Source organism: Pipistrellus kuhlii, unplaced genomic scaffold, assembly GCF_014108245.1.
Source record: "Pipistrellus kuhlii isolate mPipKuh1 unplaced genomic scaffold, mPipKuh1.p scaffold_m20_p_3, whole genome shotgun sequence".
NCBI classification, from domain to species: domain Eukaryota; kingdom Metazoa; phylum Chordata; class Mammalia; order Chiroptera; family Vespertilionidae; genus Pipistrellus; species Pipistrellus kuhlii.
This window is the reverse complement of record NW_023425529.1, coordinates 162,759,150-162,773,491: the sequence shown is the minus strand read 5'-3', so window position 1 is coordinate 162,773,491 and position 14,342 is coordinate 162,759,150. Positions and strand designations below refer to the sequence as shown.

General features: G+C 38.6%; 1 protein-coding gene and 1 pseudogene across 1 annotated transcript; one reads left to right on the top strand and one right to left on the bottom strand.

Moving 5' to 3' along the window:
• Positions 1-303: 303 nt before the first annotated feature.
• On the bottom strand, positions 304-5,942 carry LOC118730409 (arylamine N-acetyltransferase 1). The gene is made up of 2 exons (XM_036458367.2): positions 5,874-5,942; positions 304-1,825 (listed from the first exon to the last, which is right to left on the bottom strand). Exon 2 carries the CDS (start codon positions 1,817-1,819, stop codon positions 947-949), a length of 873 nt encoding a protein of 290 aa, XP_036314260.1. The 5' UTR covers positions 1,820-1,825; positions 5,874-5,942; the 3' UTR covers positions 304-946.
• A 1,038-nt stretch (positions 5,943-6,980) lies between these two features.
• On the top strand, positions 6,981-8,316 carry LOC118730253 (annotated as a pseudogene).
• The last annotated feature ends 6,026 nt before the right edge of the window (positions 8,317-14,342 follow it).

Below are 14,342 nucleotides of genomic sequence, written 5' to 3'. Positions count from 1 at the left end.
CAGTCCTGCTTTATACCTGTTATCCTGGCACAATAATTTGCGGTTTTCCCTTTCATTCTCAGAAGAGTCCTGCTTTGAGCAATAAAATGATCATTTTACTTAGATACAGACTTTACTGAAATATTATCCAGTTCTTCCCCTAATTCTCATTTTCCCCATGTCATAACAATTCTTTATTTTTTGAAATCCAATTTATATTGATAAAAATATAATTTTAATTATATATATATTTATTTATCATATTTATTTAACATATCAAGTTAAGGTATATGAAGCCATCTACTGAAACAGATAGACAAACACTGAAAATTTCAGGAAGAGTTTATTTTTCACCCATATTACATTACATCCCATGTTGTACCCCACAGCTGTTCAGGGACCCAAGATCTATTCATCTGTGGCCCCACTTTCTCTATGTCTTCAGTGTCTTTTCCCTCTTCTACCTCACCTACCTCCTACCCCTCTAGAAATCACCATGCTGTGGTCTTTGTCTATAAGTTTTGTTGTTGTTTTTGCTTAACCCCTTCACCTTTTTCACCCAACACTAACCCTCCACCCTTTCATATGGTTTTGATTTGCATTTTTCTAATAACTAGTGAATTTGAGCATTTTTTTTTTATACATCTGTTGGCCATTTTTATGTCTTCTTGGAAGAAGTGCTTATTCAGGTCCTCTACTCATTTTCTAAAATTTAACTTTATTGTTCTAAGTATTTTTAATTAGATTTTTTGGTTCTTGAGTTGTATAAGGTATTTATATATTGTAGTTTGGATATAAGCCACTTATCAGAGGTATTGTTGGAAAATATCTTCTCCCATTAGATTGGTTGCCTGTTTTGTTGATGGTTTCTTTCACTGTACAGAAGCCTTTTAGTTTGGTGTAGTCCCATTCATTTACTTTTACTTCCCTTTCTTTTGGGGACTGATCCATTTTATTACTGATTACTCTAAATGGTAAAAAAAGTTGCACTATGTTTGGGCACAAACTTTTTCTCCAAGGAAATATTAAATATCTTTTTCAGCTCTTCCTGTACTTCTTCCATATTCAGTGTCTTAAACTCCACCAGATCCATGTTGTCCTTGTAACTGAATCTTCGATGCATGAGAGTAAAACCCACTAAGCAGTAAACTCCATCTGGGGTATGAATGACACAATAAGAATCTTTTACACACGCAGATGCTGGAGATGTCTGAAAGTATGAATTCGGAGACTCAAAATCTTCAATTGTTTGAGGTTCAAGCGTAAAGTAGTAGATCTTTCTGTACTTTTTCTTTTCCAGGAGCTCAGAATTAAGGAATTCTTGGTTTGGAACATACTGCTCTCTTCTGATTTGGTCCAGATACCAGGTTCCTCCCTCTTCTGTTAAGCGGAAGATGCAAGGCACCTGAGGCTGATCCTTCCCAGAAATTAACTCGAGAGGCTGCCTCATCTGGAAAGAGCTCCCATACCCAGCATCAACTATGTATTTCCTGCCACACAGGGTCACCATCACCAGGGGGTGCATGACAGCCCTGCCGTATCTTTCAGCCGTAACGTTGTAAACATAGCTTCCCAGCATTGTGGTCTCAAAACCCATTGTGGTGAGAGCCCAGTGCAGAATTTGGTTGATCTGGAGACACCACCCACCGCGTTTCTTCCTCACAATTTGATCAAAAACGGCCTCCAAGCCCAATTCCATGGGTTCCCCACAATGGATGTTAAGGTTGTCAAAGGGAATGGTCTGGACCTGGTGCTGAAGAATGTCAGTTAATGTTTCCAGGTCCAATTTGTTTCTAGAGTTCTTATAACCAATTCTTTCAAAATATGCTTCGATGTCCATGATCCCCTAGAAAACAAGAACACATACTGTTATATTTGCAGTTGGATTTCCTTAAGAAGGTTAATTATAGTCATGTATTTTAAGTATATACAGACAAATACTAAAGTTAAAATGGTTATAAACATCTCTAGTTATAATACTTTTAAAGATTTTAATATTTATTTTTAAATAAAATTTTTTTCATTATTGTGTTATTTTTGACATATAACATATGTGAGTTTAAGGTGTGCAATGTGATGATTAAGTACATTTATACTGCAAAGTGATTACCATAATAAGATTAGCTAACACCATTTTGTAACCTTTTTTTTTTTTCTGGTGTTGGTGATTACATTTATTATATGCTCTCTTACCAACTTCCTTTTTATTTCTTTTTGTATATAATACTAGAGGCCTGGTGCATAAAAATTTCTTGCCTTGGAGGTGGGCGGTCCCCAAGCCCTGCCTGCCCCCCTCTCACCGTCCAGGAGCAACTCAGGGGATGTCCTACGGGGATCAGGACTAAGCCACAGTCTGGCCTCCCCTCTGCAGGAAGCAACTGGAAAACCAGGGGAAGGTAACACCTTCATCACACCACTGCTGCTCCCACTGAGGCTCAGGCAGCCATGGCGGCCGACAGGGTAAACATACTTAGGGAGCCCACTGAAATGCCTCAGAAAAGCACTTAATATATGTGTAAGGAAGTTAGATGTAGAATAATTTTTTGTTTTAATTCAGAAGACTTAGAATGTTTCTTCTTCTCGGTCTAAACTCTAGAAATAATGGGGGGGGGGGATTGGGTGGGGATGAAGAAAACTACTTGGGTATTGGCAGAAAACAAACTCTTTAGAAGGGAGAGACATCTATCAGGATGGCATCAGAATATTTCACAGTAATATGTTTCCAAGTTAAGAGAAAAGTCTGATCCCCAAAAATTATTCTCAGCTACTATTTCATTTCATCACAAAGGTATCATGAATATGAAGATAATCTCAAAGATGAAAGAACTTGAGGAATGAATGTATGAAGAACAACCCAAATAAAGTGTTACCTCCTAATTGGCCAATGAAGTGGAAATCAAAATGAAAAAAAGAAAGAGTTAGGCCACAGCAAAAGACTAATGGGCAATATTGGCTCCTTTTATTACAAAACTAAGAGTAGAAAAGTTATGAGAATTATGGGTATTGAATGAAACAGTTTTATGGAAATAGAAAAAAATGTTTATTTGAACAAAAATATATAGTAAAAGTTGACTCTTTTTTTTTTATTAAAGTTCATTTAAAATGTCATTTCTGCACATTAGAGAAATATTTTCAAAAGTATGTCCTATGCTACAGAAACATTTTTAAGTCCTTATGATACGCTAAAAAATTCCAAATTCTTTGAAGAGAAAACATTTTCCTAATTTCAACACTAAGAAAGAATTATAATCAAAATTATTTCTGGTCTTTATCTGTGCCATTTAATAGAGTTGAAAAATGTTTATAATGTTTTATTCTTTATTTTTCTCTCAATGCTAGAACGTATGTTTTTATAACATGTAATTACAATTATCTGTGCTGATTAACTTTCCCCTAAAGATGTTAAAAAGCTTTTAGAAATAAAAATACAAGTGTAAAAAACAATCAATTAATAGTAATTACTATTTTTTAAATACGATTCTCTAGGGTCAAATCTAAGAATTTGATATCTATACTTATATTTAATTCTGAGAAGAGGAAGTTGTAAGTTTATGGATTTAAATTATTTCCCCAAGATTACTCATTTATCTAGTATTTAAACTCAGATCTTTGAAGTTGCCAAGCCAGACATGATGTTGTATATTAATCTTAGTTAAAGGTTATGATTTAGTAAATGGAAATGTGGCTATGTACGTGATATGATTAAAGTAGGAGTCTAAGCAGATGACCTGAATCAATAAGATAGATGTTATAGGGAACCAATATCTGAGATCAATGTTGAGTATATCTCAGGAAAGAAGAAAGACCCAGGAGTGACTCACCAAAAACAAAAATTACATGTGAAAATCAAAGATACCAAATTTCTAGGAAAATTTGATCAAGCCTGCTTACCACTGGAACATCATCTGGTTAAATGACTGAACTGGAAAGGCAGGAAGCATCCAGTATAATAACTGGGGAAGAGTGGAGCCTGAAGGGAGTTGGAGAGGGTATTCTCTAAAGTAAATGAAACCCATTAGACCTACTGGCCTCCACCTCATAGAGAGGGGGTATGAATAGAGCATGCTCAGTGTACCTAGAGGGGGCAGTTAGGATTGATGAGGATTCAGGACTGAGGTTACTATGAGTAGAATTCTGTTTGTACCACCTAGGTCCCTTCAGATGTCTTTTACCATTTCACTGTGCCTCTGGAATGGCTTCTGTGTCCTCATGCTTAAGGACCTGTACCCTAGCCTCTCTTTGGAGGACCTCTTAAGAACTCCTGGAGTTGCTTTTCCTTCCTATGCAGACAGCTGGCAAGCCAGAGAATTCCTATCCTGCCAGAGCAGCTTTGAGTAAATGAGTTTCTGGATCAAGGTATTGTAACCTTGCATAGTGTCTGGCAAAGTCTAAGATATAATTCATAGCCACACTGAAACTCAAGCTGAAGCTGAGGATTTTTCTGAATCTCATACATGCTAGGATTCTTCCTCTATCCAGTCTTACTTTTCCAATACTTAATTGGTTATTCCCAGAAGCACTTCCGTAATAAATTACTTGCACATAAATCCTTATCTGTCTGAATCTTGGGAACATGACTGAGACACTTGAGTGGTGCATTTTGGAAAGTGGTGTGGAAGGTCAGATAAACAGAATCAGGCCAATTTCAGAGGGCCTCGCATGTCAGACAAAAGAGTGACCTCTTTTTGTGGATGCAGAAATGCCTGTCGTTTTGTTGAATGGTCGGTATTGAAGTTGGACCCACTGTTTGATATATCCCTCTGGGATATTGCAAATCACCCTCTTGGGTATATCTCTGCAGAGCAGATTCATATGCAGAACTGACTTGTTCCCCATCTCTAGAATCCTTTCTCATACAACAGCAATTTTCAACAGCAATTGATTATAGATCTTTCCTCTTCCCTTTAAATGAAGCTGTAATCAGGAGCCTAATATAGAAGAATAAAAGCTGATTGATCCAGAGATAGTCTGCTCATAAAAGTTGGCTCTAAACTCTTTAAGCATATAGGCAAACAAAATAAGTCTCTGGGTGGGATAGAGTAAATAGTTGAGAGTTAACAACTTCCTTTTGAACCAGTAGTTTTGTGAGCATGAAATTAAAGCGAGGGCCCTTCCAAAGGGAAGGAGCAGTTTATTAAAAAAAATAATAATAAATAAATAAAAAAGAAGCCCACCCAACTGTTGTGGTGGACATTGCACTAGCACAGCGGAGCAATGCCTGAGCTGAAAGCCCTTAAGCCCTAGCTGCTGGCTGTCTGCCCTCCCATGGAACCCTGCACAGCTCTGCCAGGGAGTGTCCTCAGGCTGCCTGCCTGACAGAGAAGGAGCTGGTTCTTGTAGTTTATGGCTCCCAGAGATCCTCCCCTGAGTCTCCTGCCAGTAGTTTGACAATGCATCTCAGTCTCCCTGGCTATTTGGGATTAAAGTTCTGATCACATAATACAGAGGGAGTAGGAATAGTTATGAACCTGCTGCCTGTGGAACTAACGGGGCGCTTTGGCACACTCCAGTTTGGGACAGAAGAGATGGACATTGCTGTTTCTGTTCTCCAACATGGAAATTCAGTTCCCTGAAACATATACATGCTTTTATACTCTTCTTTGATCCTCACAAGCCTTTTAAGTAAGCTGTCTAATGAGTTTCATTTTCCTTGCAGAAAAACTGACTTTTAGAGATGCCCGGGTCCTCACAGCGAGGATGTGGTATGGCTATGACTCTAATCCAGACAGTTTGACCCAAAGGTTTGTTATTTCCACCATTACACTATAAGGCATGTCAGAATTTTTGAAATACCTTTGGACTTGAAATTCAGGTATGGTGCAGTATCTAGTCTCCTGGACTCACCTTTGAGATAGGATGAATCTCCAATTTCAAAGCATAAAAAAGCTACTTACCAAGTCTGCTAGAGCCCACACTAGGACCAGAGTGACTGCAATCCTCCCTCTTGCAGAGCCAGCACCAGAAGTGAGCTTTCCAAACTGCGCCTCCCCTGGAGTCTACTTATGGTAGAGTCGTCACCCAGGGATCTCTGGGAAATGTAGGTGTGGGGCCTCAGGTTGGCCTTGTGTTCCTCCTTCCCAAATCAATTCATTGGAGAAGATTAAAGAGCTTTATTACATGATGAGCCCCAGCCACAGGCTATGAGAAATATGTCCTGTGTTTGACACAGTTCCTGCTTTTAAGGAACAGGAAGCAAGATTTTCCAGCCAAATAGGTCAAACTGGTTCTAGAAACTTCAGAGGAAGTTGGGGAGGTGGTTTTGGTGGGAATGATAACTTTGGTAGTGGGGGAAAGTATGGAATCCAGGGCAGAGTAATATGGGGTTTTGAGTGGGTCCAGGAAAAGCAGATCCATTAAGCTAGAGGAGGCAGAAAATAGATGTTTTAAATTACTCTCCTTGGATTATGCTACTGTTTTGTCATCATTTTCCATGCGGCCCCTCAGGTTCCTATTCTTTTTTTTTTTTTCCCCTCTTCCATCCTCAGTCCCACTCATCCCTCCCTGCTCCACAAGGCCCTGTATAAGGTGATTGAAATGACTCTGCATGGTATGAGTGTGATGTGTCTACAGTAGTGTGGTAGAGTTTCTGCTTGGGTTTTTAATTCACATTAATGAGATTGCTCTATAACTCTTGCTGTTACTTATGAATTTCCCCCTATACTATTTTTAAAAATCTGTCTATTATTGCTTCATGCCCTCTTTGGGGCACAAAGCTCTGGTGTCCTGCTGCATGGACTTGGGAGGCCTTTCTCTTGTCCTATGCTTGGGGAGGCTAGATGAATATACAACTTAGTGCTCCCAGGAGCACCACTCAGCCCTGGCTGATGAGAGTTGAAGGATAAATACCCCCGAGTTCTACCTGCTTAGGTGAGACTGCTCTGGGGCATGAACAACACTGCTGCCCCTCCCACAGTCGTCATGGCTAAGTCAGTCTCCCAAAGAGCTGGATCCGCTGCAGCTCTGTACCAGAAGTTTGAGCTTTGAAACAACCCATGAGAGTCTATGGAGCCTTTCTGATGGGAGATCCAAACACCAAGTGCTCCAGAGGCTTTGGGTTGGTCATGTGTGCTGTTTTGGAGGAGGTAGATGCAGCCACGAATTCAAGGCCACAGGAGGGGGTGGAAGAGTTGTGGAACCAAAGAGAAGATTCTCAAAGGCCTGGTGCCCACTTAACTGTGAAAAGGATTTTTGTTGGTGGCATCAAAGAAGACACTGAAGAACATTACCTAAGAGATTATTTTGAACAGTATGGGAAAATTGAAGTGATTGAAATCATTACTGACAGGGGCAGTGGCAAAAAGAAAGACTTAGCTTTTGTAACCCTTGATGACCGTAACTCTGTATACAAGGTTGTCATTCAGAAATACCATACTGTGAACGGCCACCACTGTGAAGTAAGAAGAGCCCTGCCTAAGCAAGAGATGAGATGGCTAGTGCTTCATCCAGCCAAAGAGATCAACGTGGTTCTAGAAACTTTGGAGGAAGTTGGGGAGGTGGTTTTGGTGGGAATGAGAACTTTGTTCGTGGGGGAAACTTCAGTGGTCAAGGTAGCTTTTGTGGCAGCCATGATGGTGGTGGATTTGGTAGTAGTGGGGATGGCTACCATGGGTTTGATAATGATGGTGGTTATGGAAGATGTAACACTGGTTATTCTGGAGGAAGCAGAACATGTGGAAGTGCTGCACAGGGTTATGGAATCCAGGGCAGTGGCTATGGCGAGAGTGGCAATTGTGACTGCTATCACCCTGGGGGAGGCAGAGGCAGGTTTGGCAGTGGTGGTGGACACAATTTTGTAGGTGGCAGAAGCTACAAGGATTTTGGAAATTACAATGAACAATCTTCAAATTTTGGACCCATGAAAGGAGGAAGCTTTATCGACTGATTTATCCCCTCTATGCCCTCTTCCACCTCCACCATCTCCCTTCACCCTTGGAATCACCACACTGTTGTCTATGTCCATGAGTTCTCTTCCTTTTCGTTTTTTTTCCCTTCTTTGCTCAATTCCTCTCTTCCACACTCCCCTCCCCCTCAAACACAAGCTGTCTGCCTGCTCTCTATGAGTCTGTCTCTATTTTGCTTGGTAGTTCAGTTTGTTCATTAAATTGAAAGGAGGAAACTTTGGCAGCAGAAGCTCTGGCCCTTATGGTGGTGGAAGCCTATACTTTGCCAAACCATGAAACCAAGGTGGCTATGGCGGTTCCAGCAGCAGCAGTACCTATAGCAGTGGTAGAAGGTTTTAATTACTGCCAGGAAACAAATTTTAGCAGGGGAGGAGAGCCAGAGACATTACAGGGAAGGTACAGGTTACAATAGATTTGTGAACTCAGCCAAGCACAGTGGTGGCAGTGCCTAGCTGCTACCAAGAAAACATGTCTTAGGCAATACTCATGTGAATGGGCCAAAGACTTGAGGACTACATTTGTGACTAATTAATTATATAACAGGTTATTTTAGTTCCTGTTTTCTGGAAAATGTAAAACATTCCAACAAAGGGTTTTAATGTAGATTTTTGTTTTGCACCCATGCTATTGATTGCTAAATAATAGTCTGATCATGAGAGTTAATAAATGTCTTTTCTAGCTTGTGCTGTGTAAAGTGAGTCTGCTCTGAAGCCATCATGGTAAATTACCCAACCAGGTGATGTTCGAATTCCTTTAGGGTGTCAGGCTCTTCCATGCTTCTATCTCTCTGGGTCTATTTTGTTCATTAATTGCGATTATATGTCTTTTTATATTTAAATATATTTTTAAACATCAATGATGAGAGAGAACCATTGATCAGCTGCCTCCTGCTTGCCCCCTTCCAGGGATTGAGCCTGCGATCCGAGCATGTGTCCTTGACAGAATCAAACTTGGGACCCTTTGGTCCACAGGCCAATAATCTGTTTATTGAGCCAAAGCAGCTAGGGCTAGATTTTATATCTTTTTATTAGTGTATTTGGATTAATATCTACCATATTTTTACTGTTTTCTGTTGGTGGCATTTTTTCCCCTGCATTTTCTGCCTTCTTAGTTTTAGTAGAACATCTTAGGATTCCATGTCTCTCTTCTCTTAGCTTATCAATTGTACTTATTTTTAAAATGTTTGCATTACTTGCCCAAGAGTTTGCAGCATACATTCACAACTAATCTGGTAATACTTCATGTATAATGCAGATATTTTATAATACTGTATAGTATTCCAAATCCTCCTTCACATCCTTCATCATATTTGTCATTCATTTCACTTACCAATTAGCCATAATCACACAATACATTGTTCCTATTATTATTTTGAACAAATTGTTATCTATTAGATAAATTAAGAATAAGAAAGGTACAAGTCCTTTTTTAAGAGAGAGGATTGAACTTTTCTCCTTTTATAAAAATGTTTTATTGATTTGAGGGAGAAAGGAAGGAAGAGAGATATAGAAACATTGATGAGAGAGAAATATCTACACCCCACACTGGGGATTGAGCCTGCAACCCAGGCATGTGCCTGACTAGGAATCCAACCAGTGACTTTTTGGTTCATGGGTTGATAGATGCTCAACTATTGAGCCACACCAAGAAGACTCTTTCAACACTTCAAATATTTCTCTTTTTTGCTTGCAGGGTTTTCGAAAAGAAATTTAATATAATGCTTCTTGTTGTTCTATATGAAAAATATGTTTTCCCCTCTAGATTCTTTCTAGATTTTCTCTTTGATTCTGCTTTTCTATAGTTTTAATATGATATTCCTAGGTGTCCATTTTGGGCTATTTATTATATGTGGTAATGTGGTACTCTGAGTTTCCTGGATCAGAGAACACCACACCATGACCAAATGGGATTTATTCCCAGGATGCAAGATTGGTCCAATATCCACAAATCAATTAACATGATATACCACATGAAAATGAAGGAAAAAATTATGTCATCAGATCAATAGATGCAGAAAAATAATTTGATAAAATCTAGCATCCATTTATGATAAAAATTATCAGCAAAGTGAGGAGAGAGGCAATATATCTCAACATAGTGAAAGCTATATATGGCAAACCATAGCTAAAATCATGCTCAACAGTAAAAAGCTAAAAACTTTTTCTTTAAGATCAGTAACAAAACAAAAATTCCACTCTCACTTTTTCCAGACAAGAAATGAAATACATCCATATTGGAATGGAAGAAGTAAAACTGTCATGTACAGATGACATGATACTATATACTAATTCTAGAAGAAAAAATACGAACAATAAGTAGTCAATAAATACATATCTATCAATAATTGAATCTAAAAATCAAAATAAAGAAACAGGGAATCTAATGAACAAAATAAGCTAATGAATAAAATAGAACAGGGTCAGGGAAACAAAATAAACTGAGAAGTGGGGAGGGAGGTGGAAAGAGATTAAAAAACTTATATGCATATGTGCATTACCCATGGACACAGATAATAAATAGGGTTATGAAGGACTGGGGCGGGGTGGGAATCCGGGTAGAGGGGGGCAATAGGAGAGGAGTAAGGGGAGCAATATCTGTAATATTCTCAATAATAAAGAGATTTAAAATAAGAAAGAAAGAAAATTAAGAAACAGTCTCATTTGCAATTGTATCAAAAAGAATAAAATACCTAGGAATAAATTTAAATAAGGCTAAAGACCTGTACTAAAAAAACTATAACATTGCTGAAAGAAATCAATAAAGACACAAAATAAATGTAAAGATCTACCATGGTCATGGATTGGAAGAATTCACGTTGTTAAAATGTCCATATTAACCAAAGCGATTTGCAGATTCAAAGCAATTCTTATCAAAATACCAATGGCATTTTTCACAGAATTATAAACTTACATGATCTTTATGTTTAAAAGTCTACTTCATCTTATCATTGTCAGCATATTTATTTAAATATTTTAGATTTTTCTTTATGATTTCACCTTTACAGGTAATGTTTTGATCTATCTGGGAATTTATTTTGGCTCTCACCCTATTCCCCAAATGGCTAGCCAATTGCCCAAAACAATTTATTGCATCATCTGTCTTTCCTCCATTCAACTGAAATGTGGTGTCTATTCTGTTATATATTCTTAGATATATTTGGAGATATTTCTCTTGTATTTCATTGATCTGTTTCTCTTCCTGCCCTAGCATGATGTCATTTTACCTGCTTAGCTTTCTAACAAGTTTTAACATCTGGCAGGCTAGTTTTTAATTCTGTTTTGGACAAGTTGACTCTCTGAACCCTGTGGGATTTCTAAGCTGAAATCAGAAGGTTCAGTAAGCAATACCCAAAGAGAGGCCAATAAGCTCATCCTATTGAGCAGGACAGTAGGAGAGGTATTTCCATGAATTTCTGGTATTAGTAATAATCTTAGTCTTAATGTGGACATTGTCAGCACTTTGGTTAAAATTATTATCCTTGCTTAGACTGATAACCTGTGAGTCACTTGAAAATGAACAAAACTGCTCTAATAAATTGCTCTAAATCAGTCCAAGTTGAAGAGAGGTCACCATATTGTTTTCAAAGCTCATTTTTCAAAAGTAATTTTTAGCTTACCAACAGTTTGTCTCTTCTTATAGTCTTTAATCAACAACAGAATCATTCATGTATATAAATATTATTTATAAAACATGTTGGCATAATAACCCACTACAAAAACCATAGCATGTGGGAACAACTGATTTAAGGCATTCTAAGAATAATAAGGATTGCAAGAAACCCATGGGACAGATATAGCATATATCATTTTAAAGGAAAAGAATTATTTTATATAGTTATTTAAACCTAGTAAAAAATAGATGTTTCTGCATTCTAGTTTGTATTCATTGGTTTCATAACATGAAGGTCTTTTTAAAAAAATTATCTTTATTGTTGAAAGTATTATAGATGTCCTCTTTATTTGTGTTTTTTCCCAATGACCCCATCCACCCTGCACCTGCCCCTCCCAGCCTTCACCACTTTATTGTCTGTGTCCATGGGTTATGCTTATATGCATGTAAGTTTCTCCATTAATCACTTCCCACCCACCACCCACCCCGCCTTCTCTCTGAAATGTCATCTTTTTAATTGATCAATATTTGAGATTCATCTGGATATCTGATAAGTGGGGCTCTCAGTCACAAAGAGAATAGATTTGTGGATTCTGAAAGTTATCCCTAAATATTACATAAGCCATATTGTAGTGCCCTTTGAATTTTTTGTTTCATTTTATGGCATTTTCCTGTGTCCTGAATAATACAAAGCCAGGGGACCTAGCACACTGTCTGTCATACAGTTGGGTCACCTGTTGGGCATAGCTCAGTGGTTGAGCATCAACCTGTGAAACAGGAGGTCACAGTTCAATTCCCAGTCAGGGCATATACCCGGGTGGCAGGCTCTGGCTCAATCCCCAGAGCCTGTGTATATACAGCCTACTTATTGAGTATCTGCATAGCAGCTCTCACTCTTCATCAAAGAAGCAACAAACTGTCAATGAACCAGAATGTGTATGACTCTAAGCACCCTGTTAAAGCACCACGAAATACAGTGTTAAATGCAAAATTAGGTTCTAAAAGTTATGCTTTAATAGATGGGAGAAATGGGCCTCCACTGGAAGCTTCCCCCGACAAGCGATTTCAGGATGGGAAAAGAACTACTGTTGCCAAAAATTTTTTGTGAAAAGGAGTCACGTGGCCCTCAACTATTTTAGGGAATTTGGTGCACCCAAGAGATAGGAGTGGAAGTCTCGGTGCTCACTTCGGCCTGGGAGGCAGCAGATGTGGTTGCCTCAAAGGGCAGAGGAGCTAAGTGAGGAGAGCAGTGTGCCGGGACAGAACCTCCGCAGGTGATAGAGCAGAGGAAATTTTTATTCACTACCTTGAGTGTGGAACATTGGGGAGAAAAAATGATGTCTCAAAGGGATATTTGGAAAGTTTTCCATAAGATTTTTATTATAGAAAATCTCTTTACTAGTATTCCTCCCTTTAGATTATGTAAGCTGCATTCTGTTGAAATAAGACCATCCAAATCTGTAGAGAGGTTTTATAGAAATTTATTTGAGTCAAACAGAGGATATGCCTGGAAGCAAGATCTCAGCAGACTAAGAAAATGCTTCTCAGAAAAGTGGTCTGCGGCTTCATTTATATATTTCAGAGAGAAGGGGAGAGGGAGAGAGTTATAGAAACATCAACGATGGGAGTGAGTTATTGATGGGCTGCTTCCTGCATGCCCCCCATTGGGGATCGAGCCTGCAACCCAGGCATGTTCAATACCCTGACTGGGAATTGAACCCTGACCTCCTAGTTCATAAGTTGATACTCAACCACTGGGCCATGCCAAATGGGATGCAGCTTCTTTTGTGCATTTAGAATTAAGAAGATTACATGGAAGTGATAGAAATCAAGGTGGGGATTATGTATTTCCTTGAGGGTGTTTTCACTTCTGAGAAGTCTGAAAAGAGGCATTTCCAAGGTTTTTAGTTAACATAATGCCCAGAAACAATGGTCAGGGCTTGCTTACAGCAAAAAATTAAACCTTTTACTAAAGAAGTCTTATGCCTGGTGTGTGACTACCCACCATGATCTGCCAGGTAGGATTTTATGATCAGATCACCCTGTGAGGTTACATTCAGTTAGATCTACCCTATTTCCCCGAAAATAGGACAGTGTCTTATATTAATTTTTGCTCCCAAAGACGCTCTAGGTCTTATTTTCAGGGGATGTCTTATTTTTCCATGAAGAAGAATACAGTATTTTCATTGTTAAACGAAAATAAAGGAAATTTATTACCTGTATATGGTACAGTAGTATGGTAGTTGTCAACACAAATCAGACAAACTGTGAATCCTACAGTATCAAGAATTTACTCATTTATTCAATGACAATCATGTCATCATCTACTGGAACATCATCATAACAATCCAACTCCTGAATTTCCTGGTGAATTTCTTGTGACTCCATTTATTTCAGAATCAGTGGACCAAATCTCTCATGGTTAGCAATAGCACTGTCTTTAAATGAGTACTTATTGTCAAGGTAGCCTGCTCGCAGTGCATTTGAATGCACCTGTCAGTGATTTTCTCCCATGAATTCTTCACCTAAGTCACAACTTCTTGCAGTTTAGGTTTCACAAAGTTTCCACGCTGATATCTGTCCATTCTATTTTCAATGTAGTCGTTAATTTCAATGCACAAATTGTCTTTGAATGGCTTGTTTATTGCAATAGCAAGAGTGTGGAGATAGGCCGTCATTCCTGTGGGAATCATTATCTGATCTATTTTTCTTTCATGAAGAAATGTCTTCATGTCTTTAGCGCGGTGAGTGCTGGCTGCATCCCAGACTAGCAGACCTCTTTGGCTAACTTGCATAACAAGTGGCAGCATTAAATCGACCCACTTCCTTATAACTGCTTGTGTGGCCCAGGCT